Below are 15,520 nucleotides of genomic sequence, written 5' to 3'. Positions count from 1 at the left end.
AGGGAGGCCAAGGGAGGAGGGATCAAAACCTGTTTTGTCTATTTTAACGGAACAGGATTTTTTTTTTTATGAATGACTCGCGATCTACCAGCTTTGCCCCCGCGGTCGACCGGTCGCCCGCGGTCGACGTACTGGGCACCTCTGCCCTAGAGGATGTGGCGTCCATCCCCCATTCTATTGTGTATTCCTTGGATACTCTATTGATCTTTATCTTTTCTGCTGTACGATTCTCTGGCTGGGGGCGGGGGCGGGGGCGCCAGCTAAAATCTCACCTAGGGATGCAAATTGCCGGCCCTGGGTGTCAGGCTTCCTCGTGACTCTGTTGATATAAATCATCCAGTGCTAAGCAGTGCCTCTGGTGGTCAGTAAGAATGAAATAGAACGAAAGTTACGTATGTAACTACGGTTCTATGAATCCTGGATGACCGCCAGAGTTCTTGGTCACTCGGAATGAATGAACAATAGGACAGCAACTTGAACTCTACACACTGCAGGAACACATCTTTCTAACTGTTTTTTTAAACAATGGATGTGAAACCTTCATGTCACAATAGCATTCACGAAATATGTGGTATAAAATCAGTGTTTAACATGAATACAACATTATTTTTGGAGGATTGAGTAGTTAAGAGGGTTGGAAAGGACAAGATAAAGTGGTTATTGAAGTAGAAAATTAACACCAGAAGGTGGCAGTAATGCGACATAGGACACCCGCTGCCGGATCATCACAGGAGAAGAACAGGCCGGAAGAAGGATTCAGGAATCAGCTGTCAAAAAAGTATAAGCAACGGATCATAAGGAGGTAATTTGTATATGAACAGCATAGTAGTACAATAATCGTGTCGGTATTAGGACTAGAGGATATCTCTTTACATCTGAATATGATAATATCCGTATCTGATCCGCAGTTAAATGCCCACAGTAGCGAACGTTGAAGTTAACTGCGTGAGAGCGTAGCAAGCTAACTGACGTAGCTAGCATGCTAACAGAAGACAACACAGCTAAGTTAACATGTAAATAGTTACTATATGCTGCTAATACCAAAGCTGTGGTTGGTTTGTGCTCTGCGTTGAATAACGTGTGTTTAGTCCAGGTACACGGAACACGGTCATGGTTAACGTTAGCCTTAAAACTCTTACTTGTTGTGTTCAATGTTGACATGTCCTGAGCCATGAAACTAACTTACGTCCACAAGCTAACTAATGGAGGTACTGCGCTAACAGTGATAGCATAGGTAGATTCATCAACGACATGCCATGTGTTTTAGCTTTACATAACGTGTGTCTTATTAGCTTATGATGCTATGACAATATTACTCGAGAGACCTAAGTGGTGTTACGCAAGTGAAAGAATGTTTAACAGGACTGGTTAAGTGTTTTAGTCACAGCTTTGGTTATTTTGTTTTACAGGGATGTTCAGAGCTTGTGTAGAGCACTGACTGGTCGCCTGCCTGTGAGTCTTACTGAACACATCCGCCAAGATGCCTGCAGTTTCCAACGGGCTCAGAGAGCTGTATCTGTCCACTTCTCTGGGGGAACTCAACAAAAAGGCTGAAATTAAGCCGGACAAGACAAGCACCCGGAAGTAATGCTAACTTTCATGTTTCCAGTATTTACCGTAAAGCACTCATAACACAGAGAAAATGTCTCCAAGTGAGGGAAAAGAGACGAGATAACTCGTGATTGAGATTGTTGCGTTAAAGTTTGAATAAGTGTAATCCTTTTTAAATGTACAGCAACCTTTATCAAACAAAATTAATCTGGTTCAAAGCCTCGCAACACATGCTAAAATCCCCAGTATAACTTAAGCCCAAGCATTTTACAATCACATGGTGATTATGTTATTTAAATTATGCTTTTTATATGCTTTGTTGCAGCTATGTTCAGAGTGCCTGCAAAATCTTCAAGGCGGCAGAGGAGTGTCGTCTGGACAGAGACGAGGAGAAAGCTTATGTGCTGTACATGAAGTATTTAACTGTATATGATATCATCAAGAAAAGACCAGACTTCAAGCAGCAACCGGTATAGTTAAACATTATAAATGTGTAACTTTGTGTGGAAAACTAACAAGATTTGGAGTTAGTGTGTAACTTTTCTCCATTCCATTGTACAAAGGATTATTTCATGACCATGCTTGGGCCAAACAGCTTTAAGAAAGCCATCGAAGCCGCAGAGAAACTCTCTGAAAGCCTTAAACTCAGGTTCGTTTTTTAATATTGCACATTACTTATGAATGCATAAGATTCAAAATCTGACTTGAGAACATGTTTTCTTTTTTAACTCTGTTTACATTGTGAACAGGTATGAGGAAGTTGAGGTTCGAAAAAAACTTGAGGAGAAGGAGAGACAAGAGGAGAAGAAAAGGAGAGAGGAAATGAAAGAGAAAGATAGCGGTCGAGGTTCTCCAAAAGTGTCTTCAGCAAACAAGAAGGACAGCAAAAAGGTAGATATATATTTTCTTGTTATAAATTCAAAAAGATAGACACTTAAAGGAATGCTCCACTCATTAGATAATTAATCAAAACTTCAGTATTTAGTGAAACATTATGTTTAAACCATACCCTGAAGAAATCAGCGATATTCCCCGGTAAATAATGATTTTATAGCTCTTTTTTATCAAAACCTGTATATTCCGTCAGGCAGCTGCCATTTTGGCCATTTTCAGTAGTCACGTGATGGTCGTGACGTCATCCATGCGTTCACTTTGTAAACACACGAAAACATGGCGGAGTATTTGAGTTCGGACTCGTCAGCCGAGGAAGAAGTTTTGAGCAATGTAAAGAGATTGGATGGTGGAATTCAGCGATACAGGTTCGAGCCAAGTTGTCAGAACCGTCAGGAATCCAGGGACAGTGACGATGAGGATTAAATGTATGCATGTAGTACCACCCTTGCTAGCGATTCCCTCTCTAGTTTAGCATACTCAGCCTCGTTGTCCCTAGCCCTAGAACCACGATTTTATGGGGCCGGAAAAACTGGGGAAAAGTACCCGCTAGCCGGTACTACGCTATATGGAAAGGCCACCAAAAACTGGCCTGGCCTGGACGCTACAGGACGTTTAAACGGGGCTACCCGCTGCAATGGAAATGCGCCATAACATACCTTATTCTTACTCCTAGCACTACTTCTGGTCCTCCGTCGCTTCACACTTGCAGAGGGCGATTTCTCAACTGGCCGAACTGGTGTCCTGGTCGGTGATGACACCAGAAAGACCGATGGCACTGCATCTCCATTAAGTAATGGTTGTTTAATAAATCCCATGTTATGTTTTATCATACTCTCAGAGTAGTCGTCCGGAAACTTGAAATGTTCGCTGCATACATGCGCCTGTGGATCTTTCGGTTCGGGCCGAGCACATTTCGCTAGCCACTGCCTCCGAACGTACTTCCTACGCTTACCTTTTGGCAATAGATGGAACCGAGCATTCCGTGGATTGTTCCTATCCGAATTGTGGCAATGTTTCGCGATACAATGAGGCATATTTCTATAGAATTGAGAGAGTAACTAGAGTAAATGACATGAACATCAATTTGTACTCGACACCAAACGCATAGTTTACGTCACTTCCGGTAAAATGGCGCCGCCCACAGTGTTAATGTTATTTCGGTAATTAATCAGTTTAAAATCACTGATAACGTCATCGGATTAAAAAAAAAAAAAAAAAGAAAGACTGGCAGAGACTGGTCTGTTTTATCGGATGATAATTATTTAAAAATGCGTGTCATGAGCATACCCTCCCTTTAATTTCAATGAGAATTGCTTCAGGTTGTGGTTTATGATTGTTTTAAATAACATTTATACAATGTACAGTTTTAAATCTACAGTTTACATCATGCCAGTAATACCAGTGACACTAATAGCCTAATCAGTAACGATATGAATGGCGCTGTTGTGTATAATGGTTTGTTTTAATATTTTCATTCAATTTATTTAATAATAAAACAAATGCCATTGGTCCAAATCCGAATTATTCAAATCAACATTAGCGTTTTAACATGATGATTTATTTGTCAGATAAAAGGAGAACAGAATGAACTGAAGACTGAACTAAGGAATACACCCTCGAAAGGTAAGCAGAATACATTTCCTTCTGATGTTAAAATCTTTCTTTAAACCGAGAGATTAGGTTCCATTATGGTGAGTGAAGTGCTTGGAATTTGAGACTGTTCTTTTCAGATTTGTTTTTGTCTGATAGCTGCGGTGCCAGCTGGTGGCATCTCAGCTGAGAAACTTTTCCACATGATGGAGGACCAGACAATTACAATAATTGTTATGGATGCGCGCAGCCTGAGGGACTTTGAGGAGTCTCGCATTCAGGTCCCGGGCCAGACGTGCATTAGCGTGCCGGAGGAGGCCGTCAGCCCAGGGTGAGAGCAGGCCTCGTACCTGATAGTTTGATCTGACACTGAATGTGTCATTTGTAAGTTGGACTTGATGATATAAATGAATGTATTATTTCCTTTTGTTACTTTTCTGTTTGTCAAATCAAAATAATGAGAAGTAGAAAATACTACATTGTAATACCTGTCCTCCTCAACTGGTTCTTTGTGGCTTTTCAGAATCATTGTGACTCAGATTGAGGGGAAGCTGCCAGATGCGTCTAAAGAGCATTGGAAGCGGAGGGGATTTGTGGATTATATAGTGCTGCTGGACTGGTTCAGTTCTGTCACTGACCTTAAACTGGGCACCACCTTGCAGAGCCTCAAAGACGCCCTCTTTAAAGTGAGTGGGTGCGGTTTAGAGTGTGAATAACAACTGCAGAACCTTCCTGTGAGCTACAATGATGTGTTTGCACTCTCCACAGTGGGACAGCATCACAATCCTGCGTAGTGAGCCGTTGGTGCTGGAGGGAGGCTACGAGAACTGGCTGTTGTTTTACCCCATGTTCACATCCAACGCTAAAGTCCACCCTCCTCGACCGAATGTCATCAGCTCCCGCCCCCAATGTGAGTATGAGCAGCACCATGGGCATGTTAGAGCTTTGGCTCTTTGTATTTATCAGGCCACGTAGTTTAGTCGATTGTTTGTTATGCAGCTGATGTTGTTTTATTGTAAGAAAAAAAAGATTAAACTAACTAATTAATGTTTAAAATAAAGTGAGCAAATTCTCATTTTACTTATGAGCATTGAATCCCGCATGATGCTTGTGTTTTCAAAATGTGATCCTCCATGCACCTTAAAAACAACAACAATGCAATAATCCAAACTGTTACCAGCGGTTACTCTTTTTTTCTCTTGTCCAAGTATCATATTTACACTCAATAGTTTCCAACGCCCATATTAATGGCTCATTTGAAATTACTCTTAAGATAAATGTTCCTATATTAAATGATTCTCTTTAAAATTGATTTCCTTCCTGTGATGCTTCGAACAGTGAACTTTAGCTACCCATCCCTAGAGGAACCAAAGCCTGTGACCCCAGCTCAACCAGAGCCCGAGGTGACACCCGAGCCTCAGGAGGCCTCCGCTCCTGTGCTGGTGAACGGGGTTGCACCAGCAGAACCCCCCACATCAAAAACCTACGAGGTTACTGACGGGCCGCCAGACTCTCTGGAGTCCACCGTCACCGGCTCGACCAATTCTGGGCTAGACGTTAGTAAGAAGGACCCTGCAGCAGGTGCATCTATTCAGACGCCTGCAAACAAAGCTTTCCCACAGGTACTGTACAAACAATATTTGGGAGTATAAAACATAGAGCTGTGTGTTTCAACACCACTCATGTTTTGTTTATTCCTTCTGCTCCCTGTCCCAGTTTGACCGTGCCAAGAAACCCTCTGTCTGTGTTACCGACGAGCCAAAGCCCGGCCAGAACGGATCCATGCAGAACGGCCCAAATATGCCCGACCGCTCAGTCAAACCATCCATCACCCCCAACAATTCACTGTCTAAAGAAGAACAGAGCCAGATCCACTCTGAGGCTGTAGCAGGGATGGAGAAGGCGAAGCAAGAGCAGGAAAAACGAAACCAGGAGCGTCGTGCAGAGGGTGAGAGACGGGAGAAGGAGGAGAAGGAAAGGTTTGAAAGGGAGCAAAGTGAGAAGAGGATGAAGGACGAGCAGGAGAATGGACCTCAGGAGAAAAAGAAACTGGAACGGCAGAAGGCAGAAGAAGACGATAAAGAGAACAGGGTGTGGGACGACAAAGAGAGGAGGGGAAAGGAGCAGAACTCTGAACCTCCCTCCAAGAGTATGTCCCTGGACTCTCCTGCTCCCAATCATATCGTAAGTGAAATTAAGGTGAGTCGTATTTTCTCCCCATGTTACTTACTACTACAGTGTGATGTTTATTTCAACCCTCTGTCTGTGGGAAAGTCAGAAAAGTAATCCCCAGATCCCACAACCGTGATCACATGCTAACGTTAGAGTCCCTTTAAGCTGTGTCTTACATTTGTGGCTAAAGGGAAACTGAACAATCCCTTGTTATTATCTCACAAGATAGAGAGACCACAAATCCACATGCTGAAACATTTGCACACAAACGGAACACCTATCTGGTCTGACGAATTAAAGGAGTGTAAGACTCATGGACAGTAAAGTAGTTAGGGGAAGATAAGACTTCACAATATCGGTTAGACTTTATATTGTAGAAAATACAACTAATAAACTAACTTTCGAGCTCTGTACAACCTCTTTTCAACAGCAAAGTTATGGGTCTACATAATCCTAGATACAATTAGTTATCTGTAACACTTCAGCTACATTACAGAAGTAAAACACAAGCTAACTTTGTATGTTTGCTCTCTCATGCTCACCCAGCAGATTATATTGTCCAACACTTCAATCTTACCTGTTGTTAAATTAAATCTTTGTGAAACTAGAAGAAATTAAGACACTAGTTAGACGGTAGACATACTCAAGTTTGTTTTGTATTAAAAAGATGACCGTTATCAGTTATTGTGCTTTATAAAAACTGTGATGTATGTAATTAAGTCACACAATTGTATGGCAACCTTTACTTCCCCCCCCTCCCTCACTATGAAACTCTTTCATTGTCATTTTTGTAGAGAACTTTTAAGTAAAGTCGGTTTGTGTTTTTGTTTCTGCAGAGGGAGCCCCTGACCCGAGCAAGAAGTGAGGAGATGGGAAGGAGTGTCCCAGGCCTTCCAATTGGTTGGATGAAGGTACCACATGTTTAAATCTGAAATGTGTTAACTCACTTGATAATGAAAAAAGGTTAAAAACATATATATTTGAATTGATAAATAATGAAGAACTTATGTGTGCTTAGGTTTCTTTCCTATTTTTTTTTTTACCTATTTTCTTTCCATGTTTCTCCCTCCATAATTGGCTAGTTCCTGGACACGGTGACGGGGACCTACAGATACTACCATTCCCCGACCAACCGTGTCCACCTGTACCCGCCGGAGGTCACTGTTCCCCAGACCCCCCCCTCCACGCCGCCAACAGTTAAACAGAAACCCCCGCGGCCCGCTGAATCAGACTCCACCCAGGACCGGGAGCAGTCTAAACTGAAACGCTCCTACTCCTCCCCCGATATCGCCCAGGACCTGAGAGACGAGGCCCAGAAGAAAACTGCCCCCCCCACCGCTGCTGTCACACCCACCATCAACAGAGAGACCAAGTAAGGCACTCGGATGTTTTCTGATATCACTATATAAATATGGATACTTTCTGTTTGTGCTTGACAAAACTATTATATGACCCAAACAAATCGACCCAGCTGTGGTTCAGGCTTGTGCCTAACCCAAGCCGTAACCATGGAAACAGCTTTGTGCTCGAGCCTGATTTACAAACATCATCACCAAGAATCATGAGAACTGTACTGACACATGTTGATATTCAAATAGAAATTAAAACTTAAAACTGAGGTGTCAAAATGTTCAAATATAGACAAAAGCTAAATAAAAGAATGTAGACATACAGTATCTTGACATGCACTGATCAGTTACTGGGGTCAGCCCCTCAGCAATTCCAGCAACTGAAGTCTTATACCTCATTCACACCAACGCAACTCCGGTTCAAGCTCCGTGCTAGAGCTTTTCAGATTCAGAACCGGTTCTTCGGTTTAGCTCCGGCTCTTTTCACACCGCCCAGAGTCCGACTGGTGCCGCGTCATTGCGTCATCGTTTGCGTCATGACGTAACCGTTTGCGTGCCTGCTTCATAAAGCCAAACCGCACGGAAACCTCTCACAGCTCACACCGACAACAACAACAATGGCCGATTGTGCTCCAGCTTCCTCTGTACCTCTTCGGAAGACCAGATTCCCAGTAGGTAGCTGGTCTCTTCAGTGGACCACTGCTGCTTGTTAAGTTTCTCCATCGTTGTGTACTAACTGGATAAAACGCCGGCTTTTTGTTGTTGTTCAGGAGTTGATCCCGCCCCTGCCCCTGCCCCCGCCTCGACGTAAGTGTGACGTATGTGGTGCTTTTGCTCTAGTCGGATAATTTGTTGGTGCTTGAAACGAACCGGATTCCGGAGCTAAGAGGCTGCTCCGCTGCGGTGTGAACAGGAAAACTCGGTGCTTTTCAAGCTCCAGCTCCGAACCGGCCCTGAAACACCGTTGGTGTGAATGAGGTATTAGTGTCTAGCGTTTTGAACCAATCATTATAATGTGTTTTTTTGGATATAACACATTAAGATAAGATATTATCTATTAATCCCAAAGTGGAATTTTGTTGATGTAGCAGCATGTAAAACAAAGTATTGCACATAATTAGGAATAAAAAAGAGTAGAAAACAGAACTAAAAGAGTGAAAATATAAAAGTTGACCGTGAATATAAAAATATGTAGACCATAATAAAAAAACTATTCAAGAGCTAAATGACAGCCAACCCAATATAAAAGTAGGATGTTATTTACATTTAGTGTGCAAGAATGGCATATTAAATATAAATGTACAGTGAGATGTTATAAGTCCAGTTAACAAAAGAGAAGCTATGGAGCAGCCAGAGGTGAGTGGTTCTACAGAGTTATGTTTTCCTGTATCTATCCTTGTGACAGAGGATCTGGAGCAGTCTGTTAGTGAAGGAGCTGTCTGTCCAGCACATTGTAAACTCTTTAGCCTTATCTCTGCACAAACTGCTCTCTCATTGTGTTCCTCTGTCCTGCAGGCCTGCCACTAAAGTCTATTCTAAAGTGGAGATCGCACGGCCGTCAGCTGCCAAAATTCGCAACCTCAACCCTTCTTTTGGAGGTCTGGGTCCATCACTGACGGGCCTCCGCAACATGGGCAACACATGCTACATGAACTCCATCCTGCAATGTCTGTGTAACACTCCTGCCATGGCCGAGTACTTCAACAACAATTACTACCTGGAGGACATCAACAGGTCAGATTCTGGATATGTAATGTAATAATAATATATGCCTGTAATAACTGCAAAATATACCTGGCTGCTATATCTCCAAAATGGTTACAGATGTGTATTTTGTAAATTGTTTAATTTTGTATCTTTACTAAAAAAAATGGTGCATGCTTCTTAGTTAATACTAAGCTGTTTTTGGCTCTTTTCTGCTGTAACAAATGTACATTTCCCCTCAAAGGTATTTTCTAGGGATGCACGATAATTATCGGTCCGATATTAGGAATTATGACGTCATCCCGATAAACCCGATACCAGTATTAATAGCCCCGATAATATACAATATATTTTTTGGGTAAAAAGAAAAAAAATACTGCGGTGTGGGTGGATTGGGATGAGGGGCGCTTGTTTTTCACTCGGCTCCTCCCGTTTTGCCAGTACTGTGGTATTAGTGGTTTAGGAAGAGGGGAGTTCTTCACAAATCCAGCGCTCCCTAACTCATGCCTGGCTGTGACGTAAATGGTGTGCGGCCGTGAAGCCAGGACAGTAAACAAACATGTCGTCGGTGGTATGGGCGTTGGAGCTATGTGCAACTCAAGGCATATGCTCGAACCGGAGCTGCCTGGACGCTGCAATCATGTTGCGCACTATCCGTGCTGAGTGTGCTGACTTTTCGTACAATGTCCCACTGTCTGGCTTCCTGCATAAAGTCAAGTGCTCGGTGCAGTTGTGGCGAAATGTCGCTCCTCTGTTTTCATTTAAACAGCTCCGTATATCCGTTAGCGCAGCTAGCTAGCACCAGATGCTAACAACAACAATGCACGTAAGGTCTCTCTCTCGCTCGCTCGGGCCACATATACACACACCCTCCCGGTCCTCCAGATGGCCAGTCGGTGCCTGCCGGTGAGCGTGGAAGTGTGGTCTGCCACAAGCGGGCGGCAGGAGCGGGATGTCAGCATCAGCTTGTAGATGGTATTTTAAACTCGATGCGCTCTGCAACTACGGGGCGGCCGAGGGAAACAAATACACATGCGTTAATCGCGTTAAAATAATTAGTGGCGTAAAAAAAATGTTGTTATCGGTCTTGAGAAGCAGGAAGTTATCGGTATCAGTTTCAAAAAACCAATATCGTGCATCCCTAGTATTTTCTGATAACTACTTCCCAGAAAGAGATATGAATGAGGTAAATATTTAAGATGTCCATCGCTGCTTTGTGTTTCTCCCAGGTACAACATCCTTGGCCATAAGGGCGAGGTGGCGGAGGAGTTTGGAGTGATCATGAAGGCGCTGTGGAGCGGTCTGTACAAGAGCATCAGCCCGCGGGACTTTAAGGTCACCATAGGCAAGATCAATGACCAGTTTGCTTGCTATGACCAGCAAGACTCCCAGGAGCTGCTGCTGTTCCTCATGGACGGGCTCCACGAGGACCTCAACAAGGTAGCGCACGCACTTCATGCAACATTTATAACAACCATCAGTGTGGCATAAATCAAGTATTTAAAAGCTTTCGAATACTGCTTGGAGAAACATTTACATCTAATGTGCTCAACCTCGATTACATATTGAGTGAATAAATTATAAGTAATTAATTACTTTTGTAACTGTGTCTTCTGCTACCCGTTGTCTGCCTGTTAACGATGTAAAACGCAGGTCTTTTATCATTTTTCTTCTGTTTTTTTCACCTGGTTTCATTTTGATGGCAAATTAGAAAGTAAGTGACTAGCTGTGTGTCCTTGGTCCTCCTGCAGCAGTGTGAGTGTGGCGTGTCTGCATCTGTCCGGTCTGATGCTCTGTCAGAACCTCTCTGCATGTAGACCCAAGACATGCCTCATTGCCTGTAGTGACTGATGTTACCGGCTTCATGTGCATTTGAATGGAGGAAAGGACCAGATGAATAGGGAAAGACAATTTCATAGCTTGATAATTATGCTTTTTCTATTTTTAGACATCAAAACATGATTGTTTTTCAATTTCTTTCAACGGAAGGCAACAAGCAGTCAGAGATGAGAAGGAAAGCCAGCTTTGAGATTCACTCTTTCAATTGTTTTTTATGAGGTTGTAACGGCTGATGACATCCATTTCTCATGACACACTCTCCATCTCATCACATCCCCTTTGTGTGATGTTCAGACCCGTCTGCCATCAGGTTGGCTCTGTCCCCTCCCCTTTTATCTCTAGGCTAATGGTATAAGTCTGTCTAATTAATGAGTTATTAATTAGCAAGCGTTAACCTGCCTCTCATATCTTCCTACCTATCATAATGACCTGGCTGAACTGCATGCAAATGAACTGAAAGGGATTAGGACTTGAATTCACTTAGACATTATGTAACTTCTCCTGAGTCGTGAAGACAGCTTGCTTACACCTTGAGCTGCTGTTGCTTTTGTGTATCAACATGTTTTCTGTCTCTGGTGTCAGGCGGACAACAGGAAGCGGTACAAAGAGGAGGATAACGACCATATGGATGATCAGGCAGCAGCCGACATGGCCTGGAGCAAACACAAGCTGCTGAACGAGTCCATCATCGTGGCTCTGTTCCAGGGTCAGTTCAAGTCCACCGTGCAGTGTCTGACCTGCCACCGCAAGTCACGGACCTTTGAGACTTTCATGTACCTGTCGCTGCCTCTGGCCTCCACCAGCAAGTGCTCCCTGCAGGTCGGTCACACAACAACCTGCCAACGTTTTGTTTTGAGCTTCAACATTTTCAGACAGAGGCTTTGTTTTGTCCTTTTTCTGAGTCACATAGCTACTCAACCAAAGGAAATGTAATGTTGGGATAGCAGAGTTCACATTTAAGTTCAAATGTATGCAGGGTTTCACATGTAAAGATTGAAAATGCAAAAGATTCAAAGGTTTTAATGTCATATGCACATGAGCTACGGTGTAGAAATGGCAATTAAAATCTTACGACGCGAGCTCTTCCAACGATGCAACATAGTTAAATAATAAAATACAAATACAAAATAGTGCAAGAAGTCTATATACACGTAATTAGAATATGATATATATACATGACATGCTGTACTGTTGAGTTCAGTGTTTCTTTCTCTTAACAAACACATAAACCTTCATCTTGCTACATCTTGAAGGCTTATAATGTTACTGAGTGTCTATGTAAATATATTTTTCTGTTATATATTTCAACTGATATGCTTGCTGCTTCTCGGCAGGATTGTCTGAGGCTGTTCTCCAAGGAAGAGAAGCTGACGGACAACAACAAGGTGTTCTGCCGACACTGCAAAGCCCACAGAGACTCCACCAAGAAGCTGGAGATCTGGAAGGTCCCGCCCATTGTCCTGGTGCACCTAAAGCGGTGTGTAGTGATGTCTAAATCTAACTAAATGCAGACTTTCACTTTTTTGGAAATACGATTTGATTTGTAATTTCTGTAAATGTTCTTACTGTTCCCACAATTGACATTATTTTTCTTTAATGGGTTTAATTTCTGCAGATTCTCCTATGAGGGCAGATGGAAGCAGAAGCTACAGACGTCAGTAGATTTCCCTCTAGAAACTCTGGACCTGTTCCAGTACGTCATTGGACCCAAAAACAACCTGAAGAGATACAGCCTGTATGGGGTTTCTGTAAGTACACTCCAGATACCCAAATGTCTATGCACAAGCAAATATTAGTTTTCCATGATGTGTCCTCTTTAAAAGGAACTTAAGAGATGCATTAACAAGTATCATTATTGCTGTGTAATCATATATTCTATCTCCAGTATATCTATGTTTCATAAAGCTGTCCTTTGTTTGATTCAGTCTATAAACGATTGGAAAATAAACAAATAAGTATAGCAATGTTTTTACCATAGATTGACTGTGTGCGCATTAGACAATGGGGATAGTTAAGAATATAGTGAACATTTTAACGGTTTACAATTCATTATAGTAATTATCTAGCTGCTTCGAAAGCCTAACCCTCTTTTTCTCCACTCCCAGAACCACTACGGGGGTTTAGACGGCGGCCATTACACCGCCTACTGTAAGAACGGCCCCAAACAGCGCTGGTACAAGTTTGACGACCACGAGGTGATGGAAATCTCCACCCCCTCCGTCAAGTCCTCCGCAGCCTACATCCTGTTTTACTCCACCCTGTGATGGAGCCGTAGGACACAAAGAGAGAGCACCACACCAGACGCTAAAGCCTGGACGTTGTTTTTTCTTTTTAAATCACAGCTGAGGACCTGCCTGGCGCACATGGCTGCGGGTCGACTAGTGGTGTTTGTGCACGCTAGTGGCGATTAGAAGATCGCAGATGGGAGGAAGGTGTAGGCACACTGTGCAATGCTTCAGCTTCTAGAGGACCCTATACCTGTTAAACATGCCGTCTGTTCTTATTACTGATCATCTAGTGACTAACTGAGGCTCCTTTTACTTCTCGATGGGTGTGTGTAGGGCTGATTCAGATGCTCTTCATTCTTTTCTGCCCTCCGTGCGGACGGCTGTGTCGCAGAACAGATCGGTTCTGTGTCTACAGCCGAGTAACAGTTAGACGCCATGTACATACTTACCAATGCTGATGTTGCACATTCAAAATGTAAATACCGGAGGGCAAGGTGTTTATTTGTTAAGTGACCAAATTATCTTTTTTCTTTCTTGAAAGTAGCAGCCTTCATTGTATCATCATATATAAGACACACTGTGTAGGGGTTTAAAGGGATATTCAACCCCAAAAGCAAAGATGTATGTTTCCCCTCTCACCTGTAGTGCCACGTATCATGTCTGTGGATTATCTAGAGTCACTGGGCTCTGATCTCAACATTGCTTTGTTTCTTTTTTCTCAAATGGAATTATTGAGTTGAGTTGAGAGGAAGCAGACATTTTCTACAGCCTAAATCTCTGAACTCTCTGCAACTCCCACATTGAAACAATCTGTGTTGATAAACAGCACTACAGGTAAGAGGAGGAATATGTGTTTATGATTCTGAGGTCAACTGGCCCCACTCTATAGCCTTCTGGTCTTCATGGGGTGGAAGAGGCCGTGTGTGTTGGCTTTTGCATTCTTCCTTAAGCTAGGATTGAGATTGTTGCTTGTTCACATTAGCCACATGGTTGCACTTACACAATATGCAATTGGTTTAAGTTCATGTGTAACACCTTGTTTAACAGCAGACATTAACACTCCACTCTTTCATACGATGCTGAGAGCTTGTCCGTCTCTTCCCAGGCAGTGACAGAATAAACCACCTGCAGAATTCTCTGTTCACACACTTAACTCTTTACATTCATATATTCAGACACAACTGCTATTTAGAGGGAACATTACTGGGATTACTTTGCATCCTTCTTGGCGTTTACCAGTTCTGCTGGTTTCCAGAAGGCTTTCATTTAGATTTATATCATTTTATTTCTGTGTTCAGTACTGACCCGAGAGAATATGAAGTCATGAGAAAATGACCTTGATCACTTACGCGAGTGTGTTAGCGTCAACATTTTCTGCGTGACCGACTGACTGACTAGCAAGCACAAAGTGAACTGATGTTTCCTCTGAAGGACCTGAGGCGGCAGGATTTGACTTCCTATGTAAAGTTGTATTGCCTAGCATGAGATCATAATCTGTTTTCTTTTTACTTGTACATGATTTTATTACTTAATGCTCTGGAAACAATTAGTTTCTGATATAACGATTACATTAACCTCAAACAACTCATATGACTATTTATTAAAACTGCTTCAAATTAGTGTTTCTGTCTGATTGGCTTTTTCAGGAGATATCGGCTACAATGGAGCCATTACAAAAGGTCTGATACTTATGGGGTTAATGAAACCTTCCAGTTAATCCTCTAGTCTCTTCCTTTCTACGGATATAAGACAATATGGTGTAGAAATATTACACACAAACATTTAGACAGGATATCATTATTGCATACAAGACGATATTGGATATTTATTTAAAGAGCCGTTGTGGTCACGCCAGTGAAAATAAAGGCCACAATAAAGAGCAGATATCTTTTACAGTATGCTTTCTTAACTGATTTACCTTGGACTTCTTTTAACAAACGATAGACACTGTCATCCATTAAACAGCACATTTGGCCTGCTGGGCTCAGAGTCCGTGGATGTTGGGCTTCTGGAAGGGCTTGCGGCTGTAGAGCAGCATGTAGGCATTGGGAGATTGAACAAGGCTGTCCTGGACCTCTCTGACTGCTGAGTCATCAAAACAATGCCAGGTCCGAGTCAGCGCGTTGTGGCACAGAGCGGTGTAGTGACCCATGTTCAGGTGACCTATGTGGTTCTAGAGGATGAAAAGGTTTA

At 42.7% G+C, this 15,520-nt stretch overlaps 1 protein-coding gene across 2 annotated transcripts; it reads left to right on the top strand.

The window, feature by feature from the left end:
• The first annotated feature begins 347 nt into the window (after positions 1-347).
• On the top strand, positions 348-14,946 carry usp8 (ubiquitin specific peptidase 8). Of its 2 annotated transcripts, none has more exons than XM_034221276.1 (19): positions 348-802; positions 1,410-1,584; positions 1,877-2,021; positions 2,115-2,200; positions 2,301-2,442; positions 4,014-4,068; positions 4,195-4,366; positions 4,559-4,721; positions 4,804-4,945; positions 5,374-5,657; positions 5,752-6,219; positions 7,044-7,118; positions 7,290-7,579; positions 9,072-9,290; positions 10,490-10,700; positions 11,682-11,918; positions 12,434-12,576; positions 12,715-12,847; positions 13,205-14,946. In XM_034221276.1, the coding sequence occupies exons 2-19, from the start codon at positions 1,481-1,483 to the stop codon at positions 13,361-13,363; spliced, it is 3,228 nt and encodes a 1,075-aa protein (XP_034077167.1). In that variant the 5' UTR covers positions 348-802; positions 1,410-1,480; the 3' UTR covers positions 13,364-14,946. The 2 variants fall into 2 exon arrangements, with proteins under 2 accessions (XP_034077167.1, XP_034077166.1); XM_034221275.1 differs by having other exon boundaries at positions 355-802; positions 5,752-6,234.
• Positions 14,947-15,520: the final 574 nt, after the last annotated feature.

The sequence above is a fragment of the Gymnodraco acuticeps genome, unplaced genomic scaffold (assembly GCF_902827175.1).
Source record: "Gymnodraco acuticeps unplaced genomic scaffold, fGymAcu1.1, whole genome shotgun sequence".
Classification (NCBI taxonomy): Eukaryota; Metazoa; Chordata; class Actinopteri; order Perciformes; family Bathydraconidae; genus Gymnodraco; species Gymnodraco acuticeps.
The sequence above is the reverse complement of the archived record's forward strand: the minus strand, read 5'-3'. Positions and strand labels throughout refer to the sequence as shown.